The 15,896-nt window shown below is 39.8% G+C and overlaps 1 protein-coding gene across 3 annotated transcripts in view; it reads left to right on the forward strand.

The window, feature by feature from the left end:
• The window catches only part of ANO3 (anoctamin 3), a 210,878-nt gene that overhangs the window by 156,175 nt on the left and 38,807 nt on the right, over nucleotides 1-15,896 (forward strand). For all 3 annotated transcript variants that reach the window (XM_054200150.1, XM_054200152.1, XM_054200151.1), the window contains exons 7-12: nucleotides 1,293-1,424; nucleotides 2,813-2,919; nucleotides 4,341-4,396; nucleotides 6,453-6,574; nucleotides 7,013-7,147; nucleotides 12,855-12,951. In XM_054200150.1, coding sequence (XP_054056125.1) covers nucleotides 1,293-1,424; nucleotides 2,813-2,919; nucleotides 4,341-4,396; nucleotides 6,453-6,574; nucleotides 7,013-7,147; nucleotides 12,855-12,951 — 649 coding nt within the window. The remainder of the gene's footprint in view (nucleotides 1-1,292; nucleotides 1,425-2,812; nucleotides 2,920-4,340; nucleotides 4,397-6,452; nucleotides 6,575-7,012; nucleotides 7,148-12,854; nucleotides 12,952-15,896) is intronic.

Below are 15,896 nucleotides of genomic sequence, written 5' to 3' on the forward strand. Positions count from 1 at the left end.
GATTTCTGCCTGACACTGTGTCAAATAGGGGTAGAACTTTTTCTGCTGATGGTAAGAGGTGCGTTTTCACAAAGGGTCGCTTTGCTCCCTGAGAGCAACTTACCGTGTCATCCCTTATTACTCTTAATTAGGAAGTGGGTAGCTGTGCTTCTGCTTAGCACAGGCAATTAAGTATTCACCTCAGATAAAAATAAGCTTTACGCTTCTTGTGCTTATGAGATATATATGCTTTATATAGTATGCATACATATTCATTGAGTAAGGCCCAAATGTCGCTAAAAAAAAAAATATTATTTAGGGAGTATTTTTCTAAAATTTAGATGTTTTCTGGATCTCTGATATACTTACAGTGTCTTAATATATCGCTCATTTAATACGAGACCTGCTCCTTAAATACCCATATTTCATTGCAGTTGAGTATGAAAAAATTACAGGTCGGCAAGGAGTGCAAAACTGACGCGATAAGGAGGTAACTTACAGCATTTGAACTGCACTTCACTAGATTTACCCCTGTGTAAAACAGGTCCTGAGACAATATTTAGGCAAGTTGCCAGTAGAAGAAAGCCCTTTATGTTACCAGTATGTAATCTAATCGGGGATACAAAAATTATGATCTGTTTGTGTTTTATAATGTCAGTTTTTAGGAAACAGCAGGAAGCCATACCTAGGGGTTTTTTTTGTCTAAAACCTGTATAATCTATATCCTTTACTTTATAAACCATATGCTTTACTTTATTTGATGTTTAAGTATACTGTTTTGTAAGGCAATATCAGCCCTTGGATTTTAAGGAAAATTTTGCAGGGGGAGGCTTTATTGAAATCAGAAAACTATAAAAATTTGATCCTGAGCCGCCTTGTATTTACTTTCAAATTTTATGAATTTTAGTGTCTTAGTTGCCAGGCAAGGGAAGGAGGAGGAGTGACCCTTGCCTTGTCCAGTGGGGCTAGAGAAAGTAATTAGGTATCTTCTTGAGTACGGCATAAGCATCCGTAGTTCTGCCAGATGAACTACCTGGAAAAATTATTTTCCCCAGACTCAATAGTGCAGTCCCATCTCAAACGGTAATCCCAAGAATTTTAGCATGAGTTGTGCTCGAGTAAAGCGTGCAAGATAGATCACAAATAAATGCTGTTACTCCTTATTTTCCTTTAGTTACCTACTGTGGAAGTTTCCTGCTTTCATTTCATTTCGTTTCGTTTCGTTTCTATTATGATACCGCAAAATACTCAATATTGATGATAGAAATAACAGGCGGGTGAGAGCGTGTAAATCTGATTTCTTATTGTCTCAGTTTGCAGAGGAATATGAGAGAGCTGAAAAGTTGGTTGCCCAGAAATCCAATGAAGCTGGATAAGGAGGCCCTGCCTGATCTGGAAGAAACAGATTGCTACACAGCACCCTTCAGCCGCGCACGCATCCACCAGTAAGTGCTGGAACTGGAGAGGCAGCGCCAGAGACCACAAGGATTTTTTATTTTCACACTTCTTCTAAGCAAGTGCCATAGAGGCAGCCGTTAACAGATGGTCACTGGCAAATACCCAGTATCATATTTGGTATTTTCTATGGGTTTTCTCTTAAAGCCAAAATCTGCTCTCTGTTACTTGCTGTTTGATGGTCACTCAGAAATTCTCAGGCAGAAATGACTGAAATAATGAACGCTGCCTTTTGGTTTAGAAGTTTTTCTTTTCTTCACATTACAAAATGCAAATACTTGCTCAAGTTTGCTTTGCTTAATTACATATTTTACTTCACGAAACCTGAGACAGCTGTGGAAATTGGGAACACCTGGAAGCAAGCTAAAACCACTGATGACTTTTTTCTTTCTTATCAGACCTGCATTTTAAAAATGCTTTTGTGTCTGAAAGTATAAACATATATACACCAAACGAAAACTGGATGTGTTCAGATCAGCGTGTTGATGGTGATGTAGTTAAACTGTGCCACGATTTTTTTCAGGACCCAAAAAGTTAGATTTTAAAATTCTGTCTGTTTCTTCAATTTTAAAGTGTTTTGTGGTAATTCTTTTAGGAGAGAAAAGTTCATTTAAAGTAGAAGTATAAATTAGGCTAAACGGGATTTTCTTCTTCTTAGCAAAGAAGTTATATGCTAGTGCGCTGACTTTACCGTGGAAAGACAGAGTAATTGCATTATAATCTCTTTTTTTTTCCAGTAATTGACTATATTGCATTGGAACAATCACCTGGTTTTGGTGTTATTTCTCAACCAGCTCAGCTGACGTTACCAACTCTAATAGTGTCACTTTTGGCAGAGCTGAGTAGGCAAAAGCTCCCGCATGTCAGATTTCTGGCATCCGGAATCCAGAGCCATCTGGGAAAGGATGCTTTATTTGGCTCCATCCTAGGATTCTCTAAGGAAAAGCGGTTGTGGAGCTGCTACTCAAGTGTCCAGTGCATGGAGATGTTTTTATTTTTTTTTTCTAAATAGTGGTTCTGGTAGTTCCAGGACGCAGACATCTGCCAGCTCATAAGTAACTTGAGTTTGAGAACAACCACTGCTTCTGAAGATCTTTTTTTTTTTTTTAATAACTGTATCCAGAACAGAAATTACCTAGATATTAGGAAATTTTAGAATTTAGTTGTAGTTGTTTCATTTTCCTAACAATAATTTGTGGTGATGCTAGATTTATTGCACCTGAGAAGATGCACTAGGGATGTAAAATCTTATACCTTGTGCTGTAACCAAGGAGGGTAAAGATCCAATAAATCACTGTAAGAAGAAAACACTTGAGCAGCTATGTTTGAACACCTGTGCATTGTTTTGAATATTAAAATACATTCATTATTTTAATAGTTTTACGATAAACAACAAAGACAGCTTCTTCAGCAATTCCACAAGAAGTAGAATTGTGCATCACATGCTACAGAGAACTAAGTATGAAGATGGAAAATCCAAAATGGGTGAGAATGCTGTAGTTTTTTGCTAACCTGAAGCTATTAAACGATTTATATCTTTACTTGGCTGAAAAAGTATCATTTGAGTAAACTCAATTAATTTTGCCATTCCTCTCAATCTTTTTATTCGCTCAGTGCCAGAGTTGAAGGAATATTACATGAATTATTTTCTCAAATAATTCAGTGAAAATTGGCAATATTTTTCACCTAATGACTCATTCTTTAAAGTAAATTTGAGCGATTATGATAACTTTATGTGATCAAGAGTGACAGTAAAGGTACCATATACCTCAGAAAACTCTTCGAGTGTTTTCTAGGACTGGTCCTAGTAGTTCTGCGATTACCCAGCAGTTCCAGCCCAGCAGAATCCATGTGAGCTACATGTGACTTATTTAAGGTCTTCCTGCAGCTCAGAGACAGTTGACCTGAAGACTAAGTTCAATTTGTATCAACTCTCTTATTACAGTATTACTTTTTAGGATGTCTTAACTATTCATTTCCATTTGCAGTAAGCAGGGCATGTATCTGTGATTTCCTATTTTCTTTGCAGGAATTAAACTAAGAATGAAATAAGATGATAGAAACGACAGAAAGTTGCTGCTTGAGTTTCTGAAGAAAAGCAGCAGTAAAAAAATCATAGAAAACAAGGGTTCAAACCTAATGCCTTTCAAGTTGATGGTGGCAAATTTCATTATGAGATTAGTTTAGCGTAATTTGTATATTTGAACGGACAAATCTGAAATCTGTCATAAGTACTTATTTCTTGGGGAAGCCGTTGGCTATGGGTGTGCTCTTGCAGGCTACTGAATCTTTTTATTATAATTATTAATGCGTATTTATCATTTATTTTTTAGAACATGCTCTGATAGTACAACAAATCTGTTTGTAGGAAGACTCTAGGAACCCATCCAAAATGCTGTAGTCGGTATGATGCAGAGCACTGCTCTGATACAAACTCCTTCAGCTGCCTTGCGTTTAAAAATAACACCAGGTTAGCTTTTAACCCTGCGGGGGTTTTGCTGCCTGGAGGATTCTCTGTCCACCCCACTCTCCGTGCACGTCGCATCGTCTGGTCACCCGTAAAATCTGTATCATATGCTCTGATGAACGCGACGTGAATGTAACGATCTTCTCACGCTTGATCTGGCACGAGCGCCTGACCCTGAGAGAAAAGTTGCAGGCGTTGGTCCGTAGAAAGTTGCTGTAGTTTGACAGAGCCAGAAATCTTGAGGGATCCCAAGGCTGCACAAGCAGTCGGTGGGATTTTTGATTACTGTCATGTTTAGCAGCATCCTGAGCATCTAATATTGTTACATCCTCAATATGCAACTTGCAAATTTGTACTGCTTGAAATTAAATGTGTATAAAAAACTGATATCAGAATTTTTATCAGATATCAGAAAAAAATGTGGTTTTTTTCTTTTTAGGAATTAATAGACTACTAAATAATGGAACATATGAAGCAGCATTTCCACCACATGAGGTAACCTGGTTAATTCCCTATTTGTATTTATATTTAGCGTAAACCTTGCACTGATGTTTTGAGATCCTACTTTATTTTTAATTTTGTCCTGCAAACTTTGACTTTCACTGTATAATCTGTTGAGACTCTTTTTTATTTATAGCTCTTACTTTAATATTGGCTTTTAAATTTTTTCTTACATAGTGTATTATAATAACTTCCTGGAGCATTTTCTTGCTGAACTAGAATATTACAATTCTTTTCTTTATTTTTATGAACCTGACATTGCCGTGGAGTTCTTAATGAGATTATCACTTGTTCCACATTAATTGTATTAAATTATTTTTGTCTGCCACCTATGAAATGTTCTGTTTTTCTGATAGCTTGTGTACTTGATCACAGTTACGGAGCCTGGTTAATTATTTCCCATTTAGTCTTTTCTGACTAGTTCTGGATAACTTCTACGTGACGAAATCTTCTTCAGTAGGTTAAAGTCTACTGAAGACTGTAAACCTTTGAAGTAAATGAAGAACTTGTGTTTGACTTCAGAGGGTTTGCAGATAATCTTTGTGTATTGAAAAGAAAGCAGGAAGCCACAAATCTTAAGTCATTTTAAATCTGTCAGTAGCACGGTAATTGCAGCTGTGAGCTCTGTGATTGCTCGGGCTGAATATTGTGGCTTGGTCTCGTGTTTCAAAGGACTGACCTGTGCTTTACAAATTGCTGAGAGTAATTTTTTTTTTTTATATGGTATTAATAATTAAATAGTGAGACTATAGAGAAGGAGTATTTTAGATAAATAATTGAACATCATTGTTAATGCTTCAGCTGTGCATTACTGCCTTCAGGGAAAAACTGGCCTTACTACCAGAAAAACCTGTGAAGCTTTCTCTGGCTGTCAAAACCAAGCTATCATACCCATTTTATGTGTATATTCCTTTGTTATGGTATAAGCCACTGTTTCAGTTAAGGTTAATGTAAGTCATATTTTTAAGCCACTCTTACCTTAATTGCTGCTTGACTGGTGCTAAGGGCTGGTGGCTGAACACCCTCCTTTTTTGTTGTTTTTTTTTTTTTCTTTTGTTTTTTTAATTTCTCATGCGAGCAAATGGGAGTGAAAATTCAGTCCCAGTGGGAATGCTGAGACTTGGACTCTGCTATGGATAAACACTGCAGAAAGAAGCCGGGGGGGGGGGGGGGGGGGGGAGATTAAAAAATATGTAATACTGGGTAATGCTTTCTGCATTGCAGTCATTCATCCAGGTGACTGTGAGGATAAGTTGACGTTCTGTTCCTAGGTGTTCCTAGACGTTGCAAAGGTCACACTCTGTGTTGACATTTTTCGTATGCTTCTTTGCTGACTGTAATGAGAAATGAGTAGAATGGGACGCTCTGCTATGTTTAGCTTTGTTTCTAACTAATTCTTAAACCAGAGGGTCAGCAGATTGCAACAAGTAAATAGTGTTCTATGCTCAAGATTTCCAATAAATGATAAAAATCTAAATGGCTAAATTACGTGGATCTACTGGGATCAAGAATCTGGTTGCTAACTTTGAAGTGCTGCTCTGGGGAGCTCTGTGCTCTTCCCAAAAAATTATTTAGCTCACTTGGAGTTATTTGATGAAAGAATTTCTTTGCCGTAACAGAGTAGTGGGTTTTTTGGGGGGAAAAAGTTCAACTGAAGGAGATGTCCAGCTTCAGAATTGGAGAGAAAAAAATGATAACACAAACACAGCTCAAAAATATTTGAAAAATTGCAATAGGTGGAAGCATACAAATAGGCATATATTAGTGAAATAGAAACACTGTACTTCAAGCCATATAAAGAGTTAAGTATAGTCTTGTACTTGTATGGTTCTACAATTAATTCTTAGAGAAACCGGCCATTTCAGAAGCATACGTAACCATATCTCTTATGTGTTTGCTCCAGATGGCACGTCCTAGAGATGTGCGTAATACGAGACCTATTTATTAACAATAGTGAGCTCCTCATTTCAAGTTGTAAACAAATACCTAAGAAATTTACATCTTTTCCACAGTGCCTAGTAGTATATTTTTATTTCTTTGTGTTTTTCAGGGAAGCCACAAAAGCAGACATCCCATCAAAACCCACGGAGCTCAGAATCACAGACACCTCTTGTATGAGCGTTGGGCACGGTGGGGAATGTGGTACAAATACCAACCTCTCGATTTAATCAGGTATTAGTACTTTAAAGCGTAGCTCATTTCTGTGATACAAATTACCTGGTAACAGTGCATTAACCATACTGCTAAATTCCTGAAATTTTGGGGGTGTCTCTGTGTGCCTGTGTGTATATATATGTGTGTGTGTGCGAATAAAATGTGCTACATGTAGTAATGCTAAAGCTAGTACATCTACTTAGCCGTTGCAAGGACATGAACATTACAGAACACTTCAGTTATATCCTTGTAAAATATATGTTCTAGTAAGGCTGCAATTAGTGCCACTAGAATGTTATGCTAGCCTGAAATAAAAAGTTTTGGTAAACTGACAAGAATTTTACCATAAACTTGTAGTGGTAGTTTCCAGTTAGAATAATTCTACTGCTGTGAAGATAGATACAGGTCACCATAAGTTTTAACTTTAAACAATGTATGTGTTTCCTTTTCATGTAGGCGATATTTTGGTGAAAAAATTGGACTGTATTTTGCCTGGTTGGGATGGTATACTGGAATGCTGATTCCTGCTGCCCTGGTTGGGCTCTTTGTTTTCCTTTATGGATTATTTACGATGGATTCCAGCCAAGTGAGGTAAAAACCCATTTAAAAATACCCTGTTGAAAATTAAGAACAGTATGGTACAACCGAGATCATTGTTATACTTATAAATGCTTTTATAGATATGGCAATCATTTGAAAATAACCAAATAAAACACTGGGTAATTCAGTCGAGTATATCCGCTTTGTATATCTGTTTTGCATCAAGCTGGATGCGTACCATTCCCAGCGAGTGCTCTTACCGCTGCATCTGCAGCGCTTCCCATTCTGTCTCCGAGGAAAAACAGCAAGTACCAATTCCAATGTCACGGGTACTGCAATGGGTGTCATTCTAGCCAAGGCCAACCGGCGAAAAAACAGTCAGACGTACTCCCTCTTTACCTCCGTCTTGGCTGTAGCTCCCAGAGTGCAGTACAGTTGCTAAACTTTAACTTACTTTTGTCTATGCCTTTATTTTTTCTCAGTGTTAATAGTGGCGAACTTTGAGTCTAATAAAATTCTTAACTGTGTGAGTGTAAACTGCAGCCAGGAGACCCGGCTTCAGGGAGGTTACAACCACGTGAAATTAACTTAGTTTTCAAGTTTCCCACTGTTGTGATTTTGCTCAGAGAGGGATTTATGTCAATTTAGAAATAGTGATGAGGGTGCTCGAAGGCTGTGTTTTTAGGAACTGTTTCACAGGACGCACCCTTATTACAAAGTTTTCCATTAGATGTCATCAGACACAACAATATCAGTGCTCTTACCGTTGCAGCTGTTCCTCCAAGCAGTTCGGGTGCTTAGGCTGTAGGGGTACTTGGAGTCAGATTTCATAGGAAGCGTTGTTTCTTGGGCATTGAGCAGGACTATTTTACATTTTCTTTCTGGAATTGTCTTTATCTTCTGCTTCGCAGTGAGGTATTGTACTCTGCAGCGCTGTAATTAAGGGGTTTTTAGGCTTGCTTTTGTACAGCAAGCTCCTGAGAGACTTTACAACTTCAGACTGCATTAAATGGAATAAATGTATCAGCCAGGAAACTGTGCTATCTTTAAGATATTATCCTCCATATTAGGATTGTTTTGCATGATAAGCGTCCTGTGAAATGAAATGGATGTGATGTAGAGGATCAGCCTGTTCCTGGAGCGCAGGGACTAGGACTGTTGAACTGGAGATCTTGTATTCTTCACTTGTACAATGGCACAGTTTCAACAAGGCGGGGATGACAGGCCATAATCTACTATTATCAGCATATAGTTTAATATTTTAGGCACTCCTTGTGGAAGAGAAAGATTTGGCATCAACAATCAGAACAGAATTTCTAAGAATTTAATGTTTTCAAACTGTAAGCTATTATGTGTTGTGTATGTCATACGTTTCTCCCGAGAAGACCTGGAGATACGACTCCTGCTTAGCTCTTTCAACAGAGAGACAAGAGTTATCTTGCTTGCAGAAGGTTGCAGGGTGTTGTCCTGGTTTGAGGTAGGAGCGTAGAGGTAGGCTGGCTTTCATGTTTTCGTGTCCTAAGTTTCTCCCCTTGGCTGCTGTTGAGTAGCTGCGGACAGAAGACACAGACTTTATGTCGCTCCCTGTGGAGGCTGGTTGTGTTGGGTCCCATCCCAAGGTCCCTCAGTGTCTGAAATCTGTCCCAGAAGCAAGAGCCTGGAAGTCGGGGGATGCACTGTATAATGTAGATGCCTATAAGGGGAGGGGAGTTCTTATGTATTTATTATAGCTAATATTAGCCAGCGTTCATTTCAAAATACTGACAGAAGGTAGGTTAATGCAGTACCCTGCATCTGTAATCTGGACATGTTAGTTCTGGGCAGAAGGTCCTCTCTGCCTTTGATGGTGTGAGTCTGTGCGGTCCCTCTGCTCAGTCGTAACATTTCGTATCAGTGTCTTGCTATGACCGAGACCTGCCGTGAGACGTGGATTCAAGAACAGAGCTTAACTAACTCGAGCTGATTGTGACTGGCCTGATAAAACGTACGTAGATGTTTTCTGCATCACCTTGTGTACTTAACTAATTCTGAGGGCCAGTGATAACAGACGCTGTTCCTTGTCAGATTTGCTTACTTAGCCTGGTCAGTGAGGGTTAGACAGAAACCTCCTATCTAGAGCAGACAGGAGTCATCCATTAGCAGACAGACAGACTGCACCACCTAAATGTTCTTATGCTGGCCATATTCTGGGACTGTGAGATTATTTATCTCGTGTTTCTGCAGTCATTTAAAGAAAACTGCTAGATAAACATCCATGACAGTGTTAAAATGTATGCTTTGCTTTCGAGCACTGCAGCTCCCGCGGTACGCAAATGCGATGTTCGGCAGCCGTCAGGAAGAAACAGTCGGGTACGTTATTCTGACAAAATCTAGACACAGGAAACCCAGTGGGAATTAGGATTTTAAACCTAGTGCCAGGGCGTTATGGCAACGTCATAACTGCCACATTGCCCTGGATACAGTATTATTCAATATAATACTTCACGTGAAACAAGTTTCATCCTGTTCATGCCTGTTAGTAGGAATCGGTGGATGTTAGGAAATGCTGGTGTACAGTATGATAAATTATGTCAGGAAAAAAACGTTTTTCGTCTGTCTTCTGTACCTCAGAATTTGAACTTACTGATGGATCAAATTATTTTTGCAGAAGCGTGCTTTCCTCGGTGATGTCCCTTCACCTCTCAAACTCAGGGAGGTGCCGTGAGCCCCCCTCTGGCGGCTGCAGGCGGAAAACGATCGTTTTATTCTTTTCCCACTGAGGTCCAGTGCAGTTTCAGCAGAGAAGGAATAAGCAAATACACGAGCATACGTTGCTGTAGAACCAAACGTTGCTTGCGATGCCAGACGTAGGTTTTGTGCAATAATTCGAGGTTTATGCAGAACGATGTCGCACCTAAGAGCTAGTGTGTCTTGTTTACGACTTGTACGAGCGCCTGCCTCTGCTCCCTTTTTGGGGTCTGTCATGATACCAGGTGGCTCTTTTTATTTACATATAAAAATATTGTATAAATAGATATATATATATAGATATATATCTATATCTCAGCCTGTGCCCTGCACAGGAACATCAGTCCCTGCCCCCTGTGTAAAGGAAAGATGCTCTGTGTAGTTCATCTGCCACAGGCATGTTGGAAATGGTGCATATTTGCTCCCTTTTGGTGGTAGCCTTCCTTCTTTCCCAGGGCAAGCGCCCCTCTCACGCTGCATTTTGCCCCTCGTCGTGGTCTGTCTCTCCTTTCCTCGGTTACTGTTTTTGGGAAATAATAAACTTTCAGGCCTGATTGAATCATTGGATGGTTCAAATGTATTGCACAGGGAGGAGGAAGGTGAAATAAGAATGGAAGACAAAAGCCCTGCATGCGCGCTGTCGTTTCAGGGACTAGACACTATATAAGTAAATCTGCACGTATGTCCCGTGTTTAGAAACAGAAGTTGCCCCATTCTACACGGCGAGGGACATTTTTCTTTCCTACCCCAAAGTGCGTAAGCTGGGCAGTGTTACTGAAAGCACGTTGGAATGGAGGATGCTCTCTTCTGTGCATGCGTTTGGAATAAAGTGTGGCTGCCAGGAGCCGGCACTTAGGTCCCCCGGGGTACTGAGGCTGTAGTGGCAGCATCTCCCTGCAGGATTTAGTTGTGAGATGAAGGTAACCAAGAGAAAAACCCGGAGAATCTCTGCTGAAGAAACTCCATAGTAGCTTCCAGAGTATTTGGATTATATTCATAGGGCTCAGACATGCAGAAACAAAAATGCAGAACGTGAGTTTGTTTTTCTGGTTTCATACACTTTTAAATATCTCGTGATCCATTTGCCCTCCCCAAGCTAAACTGGGGGAAATGTGAGGTGGTGGTTAAATGGAAGGGCTTAAATAGTCCTATAGCAGTCTCTTCGTTTGGGTTCCTTTCTTTCAACAAATTATGTGCCATATCTATCACCTATCTTTATTTTCACGTTAGGTGTCAAGCTATTGCATGTTAATTAGTCTGTATAAAAATAAATCTGATATTTTAAAAGAGTCTGGTTTTGACGGGCTCATACGTATAATTAATTATCACCATCATAAGCTGTCCCTTTGTTGTCAGTCAAACAGAAAGGCCGGGCACGAACACAGCATAGCTTGAGGTGTCTCTGCACCTTGTGCTGTACTCACATTTCAGATAGATGAGTGAGGACAATACAAAGAAGCTTATTTTGCTCTGTTATACTGCAGATTTGAGCTGCAGTAACAGTTAACATAGCACCTGTCACGAACGCCTGGGTAACAGATGTTACTGCCTCTGCAGAGTAGTGCTACAGCATGCGACCTGTCGCCGTCACTTCATGTGTTATTAAAAACAAACCAAGATTTTTAACTCCAGGTATATAATACAGAAAATCTAACATTTACAATGTTGAATTTAAATTCAAATACAGTACAACTCGGCCTTATATTTGGCAGTTTGTATTATTGCCAAACCATTATAACGTATTGTTGAAATACGATTTTCTGTGCTTAATCATTTGAATGAAAACGCAAGCAAGAACATTCTCTGATGTGACGCACCGTAAGATTTGTGTTACTCTGCAACTCTGGCATGACTGGCTGCGCTCGTCCTGGCTTCAGGGTTTCTTAGGACAGCTTCTTTGTCGGGTCCACATTAAGTTGTAGGGTTTCAGTAAATTAGCAATTCTGATCTGATGTGAAATATCACCACAGATTACAAAAGTGACATCTGGGCAACTAGAATCTTATTTCTATTTACTGTTATGTCGGGTAGGATTTAATAGATGCAGTCATTTGGAAATAAGCGTAATCTTCCATACAGTATTAGAACTGTAAATTCAGCTTTTATGAGGAGGCGAGTAAAAGCGCGATGTTTATTAAAACGAATCAGTAGAGATTTCCTGGCATTTGTTTATACTGCGGCTTTCCTAGTGTGTCATAGGATCATTTCAGGCATGTCAACATTGCTAAAGGATAGGGAAATGCGATTGCTGAGGTTCTTTGGGAAGCTTACTCACTGCAGTTAAAATTTGCCTTAAAATTCATTTTTGCACTTCTGTTAATTCTGTTTTGCCTTTGTCAAGACAATTATGTACCACATTTTGCATGTGAATGGTCCCAATGAAGGCGGTGACTTCATCGTCCTGAATCTTAGGATCTTTATGCAGTAGAACGTCTTTTGAAGATGTTTTTCCCAAAATCAGGATAACAAAGTGTTTTTCCATTAGCCCTTTACGTAAGGTCTTCTATAGGAAATCAAAATGCAAAGACTTGAAATACTATGGCCACAAATCCCTGTCAATGGATTTTTACATGGGAATGAGTGATCTAAGTATGCGTGCGATCATCCTGTAAAACAGCTGATGTAAACTGGGATAAGCTGATTGAAATCAGTGTAATTATATCAGTGATGTCCCTTCTCTTAACATTTGGTATCTTCTACATCGCTTAGAAAAATACGCAGTAAGTGGGTTGGAAGGTAGTGAACAATGTTTTGTTCTTCCTTTGTGATATGTGGGAGAGAACAGGATATTCACAAGTGTGACGAGTGTCGCATGGTGCCTAAAAATATTGCATACTGCTCCAGGGCCCATAGTTTTCAGGTTACTGAATTGGGATTAGGCTTTTCAAGCCAAACATTCACTTTTAATTTATTTTATTGAACCAGTTTTGTGGTGTAGGCATGCCATTAATAACAAACGGCATAACCTCAGAAAATCTGAAGAATGCTAAAAGCCTTTTTATAACCTTTATTTCCCTGTCTCCCACTAAAGCAAAGAGATCTGCGAGGCAAATGAAACCATCATGTGCCCTATGTGTGAACGCAATTGCACGCTACAAAAACTCAATGAAAGCTGCATATACGCCAAGGTAATTATTGTCTTATTGCTATCAAGCTAAGTTTTGTTTAACGATCCACTTTTATTGTGTAACGGCCGCCCTTGTTTCAGGAAAAATTCCTGCAAAACACGTTGTTTCTCTACAGAGGTTTTTTTCAGCATTTGTAATTCATGTTTCTAATAAGGGAATGCTCTGAAAGGATCAGAGATTTTTCTGAAACTTTTTTTTTTACTTTCTGTGAGCATTTCCTTCCTAAATCCTTACTATTTTCATCAATTTATGAAGTCCCCCGAGTAACAAAACTTTTCTTGGAAGGTTGTTTCTACTTTCCCTATAATTAACTTCTTAGTCTGTTTCCCTTGCTTACTTTGTAATTGAATTTCTGCTTCTCCTGAAGGAATTCTCTAGCTTAATATGCTTGTAATGTGCTTTGCTCTGTCTGCAAAGATTTTACAAAACTAAATATTTTGCTACAAGAAGCCTATCATTCAAACTTAAATAATCACAAGTACTTCTGTATGCATGCAGTGTTTTCAAGGGAGCAATATATTTCCATGTGTGGTATGTTCATAATGCTGCAAAAGGAGCCTTGGCATTTTTCTTGGAATACTTTAGCCCGTAAGGTAAATCTTGCTCAGAAGCTTGTATTTACAAAATGTCTCTGGGCCACGGCATTACAACACTGCGGCGATGTGAAAGAGAAAATCAATTTTCGTGTTAGATTTTAAAATTTGGTATAGATAGGACCAATGTTGAGTAAAACATTTGGCGTTGTGGCGTCACCTTAACTTTAGGTCCTGTTATTTTAACATCCCCAGTTAATAAGAAGCAGGCTTTGTCTCATTTATATTTACACTAACATCCTGTGCTTAAACCATGCAAATTTCACATTGTAATAGTTGTGAAAAAGTAATTGCAGTCGAAAAATGTGGCAGCCCATCCGTCCATACTTCCATGTATTTTCAAACCAGTCCGCTTGAAAGCAACTGAGATGACAACCAGGGAAGACAAGCAGAAACCACTCATTTTCCATCTTCGCAGACACCCATTTCTGGCGTCTGCAAACATTGTGGAAATTCGTGTAAGCTCACAGCTTTTCCTGCCAAGGCTTTTGCTCTGAAAAACTGATCAACTTTACATTAGAACTTACAGAAAACAACTAAGAGTTGTCTCCTTTCAGGCTTTGTCTGTTCTGGATCTCCCCCAGGTGGGGGAGAGAGAGAGACTTCTCCCGGGGAAGAAATAGGATTACCATCTGGGTACTGGAATTGCGAAGAAAAAGGAGGGAAAAAAATAAAAAAGGCTCAGTGAGGCTTTTTATAACTCTGAGGTTATAACTGTAATGCCTTCACTCACCGTGTTGTCTTTAAAGAACAGTTCGCGGCAGCTTCGCTCCTTCCCCTCTTGGTTGCCAGCGGGGCTCCTGATCCTGCTGGGTGCCGCCGTGTTGCTCAAGGTGAGCAGCGCGTACCCAAACACGTCTCAGCGCTGCCGCTGTGTCTGCACCCCAATTAGTGAAGGAAAACAACCTGTAATGTTAGAAAACTACAATCTGATTTCAAATCCAACGTTCCTTTGTACTTTCTGAAGCACTGTTAGTATTATAAGTAAACGGAACTAGCATATTTAAAAATAAGGCATCAGATCTGCGCTCTGGGAAAAGAAAACGGCATTTCCTGCTTGTTTTCTTGCTTCTGAGGTGGAGCTTGTCAGCGTTTCCCTCTTGTTTTCGTTGTTGTGGGAACATAACTTATTTCTCTGTCTTCCTTGCACACAACCAAGGGAAGGGAAGCTGCCGCGCGCAATCGAAGAGCTGATGGGCAAGGGAAGCTATTCCTCACCCATTCCGGGCACTGGCACCCTCATTCTGGAATAAGTGTTTCAATCCTTTTCTATTCAAATAGCTCATTGTATCCAAGTACATAAGCATTGAGTTAATTCATTAGAGTGAGTTCCTGTAAGTGAAGTTTATCTCCCCAAACCTGCCTCAGTCATGGGACCTGCCACATTTATATAAGGCCTTTGTGCTCATATTTCACAGTATTAAAACTGCTGTCAGGGTTTCTTTCACTAAGCATCTGCCAAGTTTCCCTTTAGAGGAGCGCGTCAGACAGAACAAACTAATGCCGGACAAATCATATACTCATATACTTCAAATGGTTTTTCTGCTAAGTTTTTTGTAAAGCTAGAGACAAAACACAAAAGATGCCCTTTTCCTTCTTCTTGCTGCCCATTTATTTCATCCCCTCCCTCTTTATTCTGTTTCCATTTAAAAATGCCACACTGAAGCGAAGTTTATAATTTAAGGGAAAGGCATGTATTATCTGGGTTGGGTTCTGAATTGCCGAATGCCCAAGCTGTCATTCTCATCCGCATGACGTGGACTCTCTGATGGGTGAGTGATTATTGTGGTGTGCTCGGGCTCCCGGGGCTGGTCCTGCGCCCGGCACACCTTGTCCTCCGGCCCCGGGGCTGGGTGTTGCTTCAGGGTGGATTTGAAGTGCCTGAAGTCTTGTGTGACGATGACAGCATCAGTCAGGTACAGTCAGGTATGCCAACGGACCAGCACCGAGTCCTGCACTATTTCACTTCTGCTTAGAGGTCTCTGCTCAAGCGCGGAGCCTCAGACTATGCGTTTAGCCTTTAAGACAGTCAAATCTTAATTCTGAGTGTGGTGCTGAATGACTGTAGCCCAGGCGCTTTTTATAAAGACAAGCCAGAGGCGCATTTTCTACTTGTAGAAATGATGATATTGCTGGGTTGGGTTTGTTTATTTATTCGGTTCATTTTGTATTTGCTTGGAAAGATGCACTTTTTACCGAGCAGAATATCCAAAATCACATCCTCACACACATCTGTGTTCAAAACTGCAAATGTTCATCAGGTTTATTGCACTGCTTTTGTTCACCTCTTAGGTTTTCGGTCTCATACCCATTATGTTTGCGTGTTCCTTTATGGAAGCAAAAGAAAAACAA

This window comes from Rissa tridactyla, chromosome 4 (genome assembly GCF_028500815.1).
Source record: "Rissa tridactyla isolate bRisTri1 chromosome 4, bRisTri1.patW.cur.20221130, whole genome shotgun sequence".
Taxonomy (NCBI): Eukaryota; Metazoa; Chordata; class Aves; order Charadriiformes; family Laridae; genus Rissa; species Rissa tridactyla.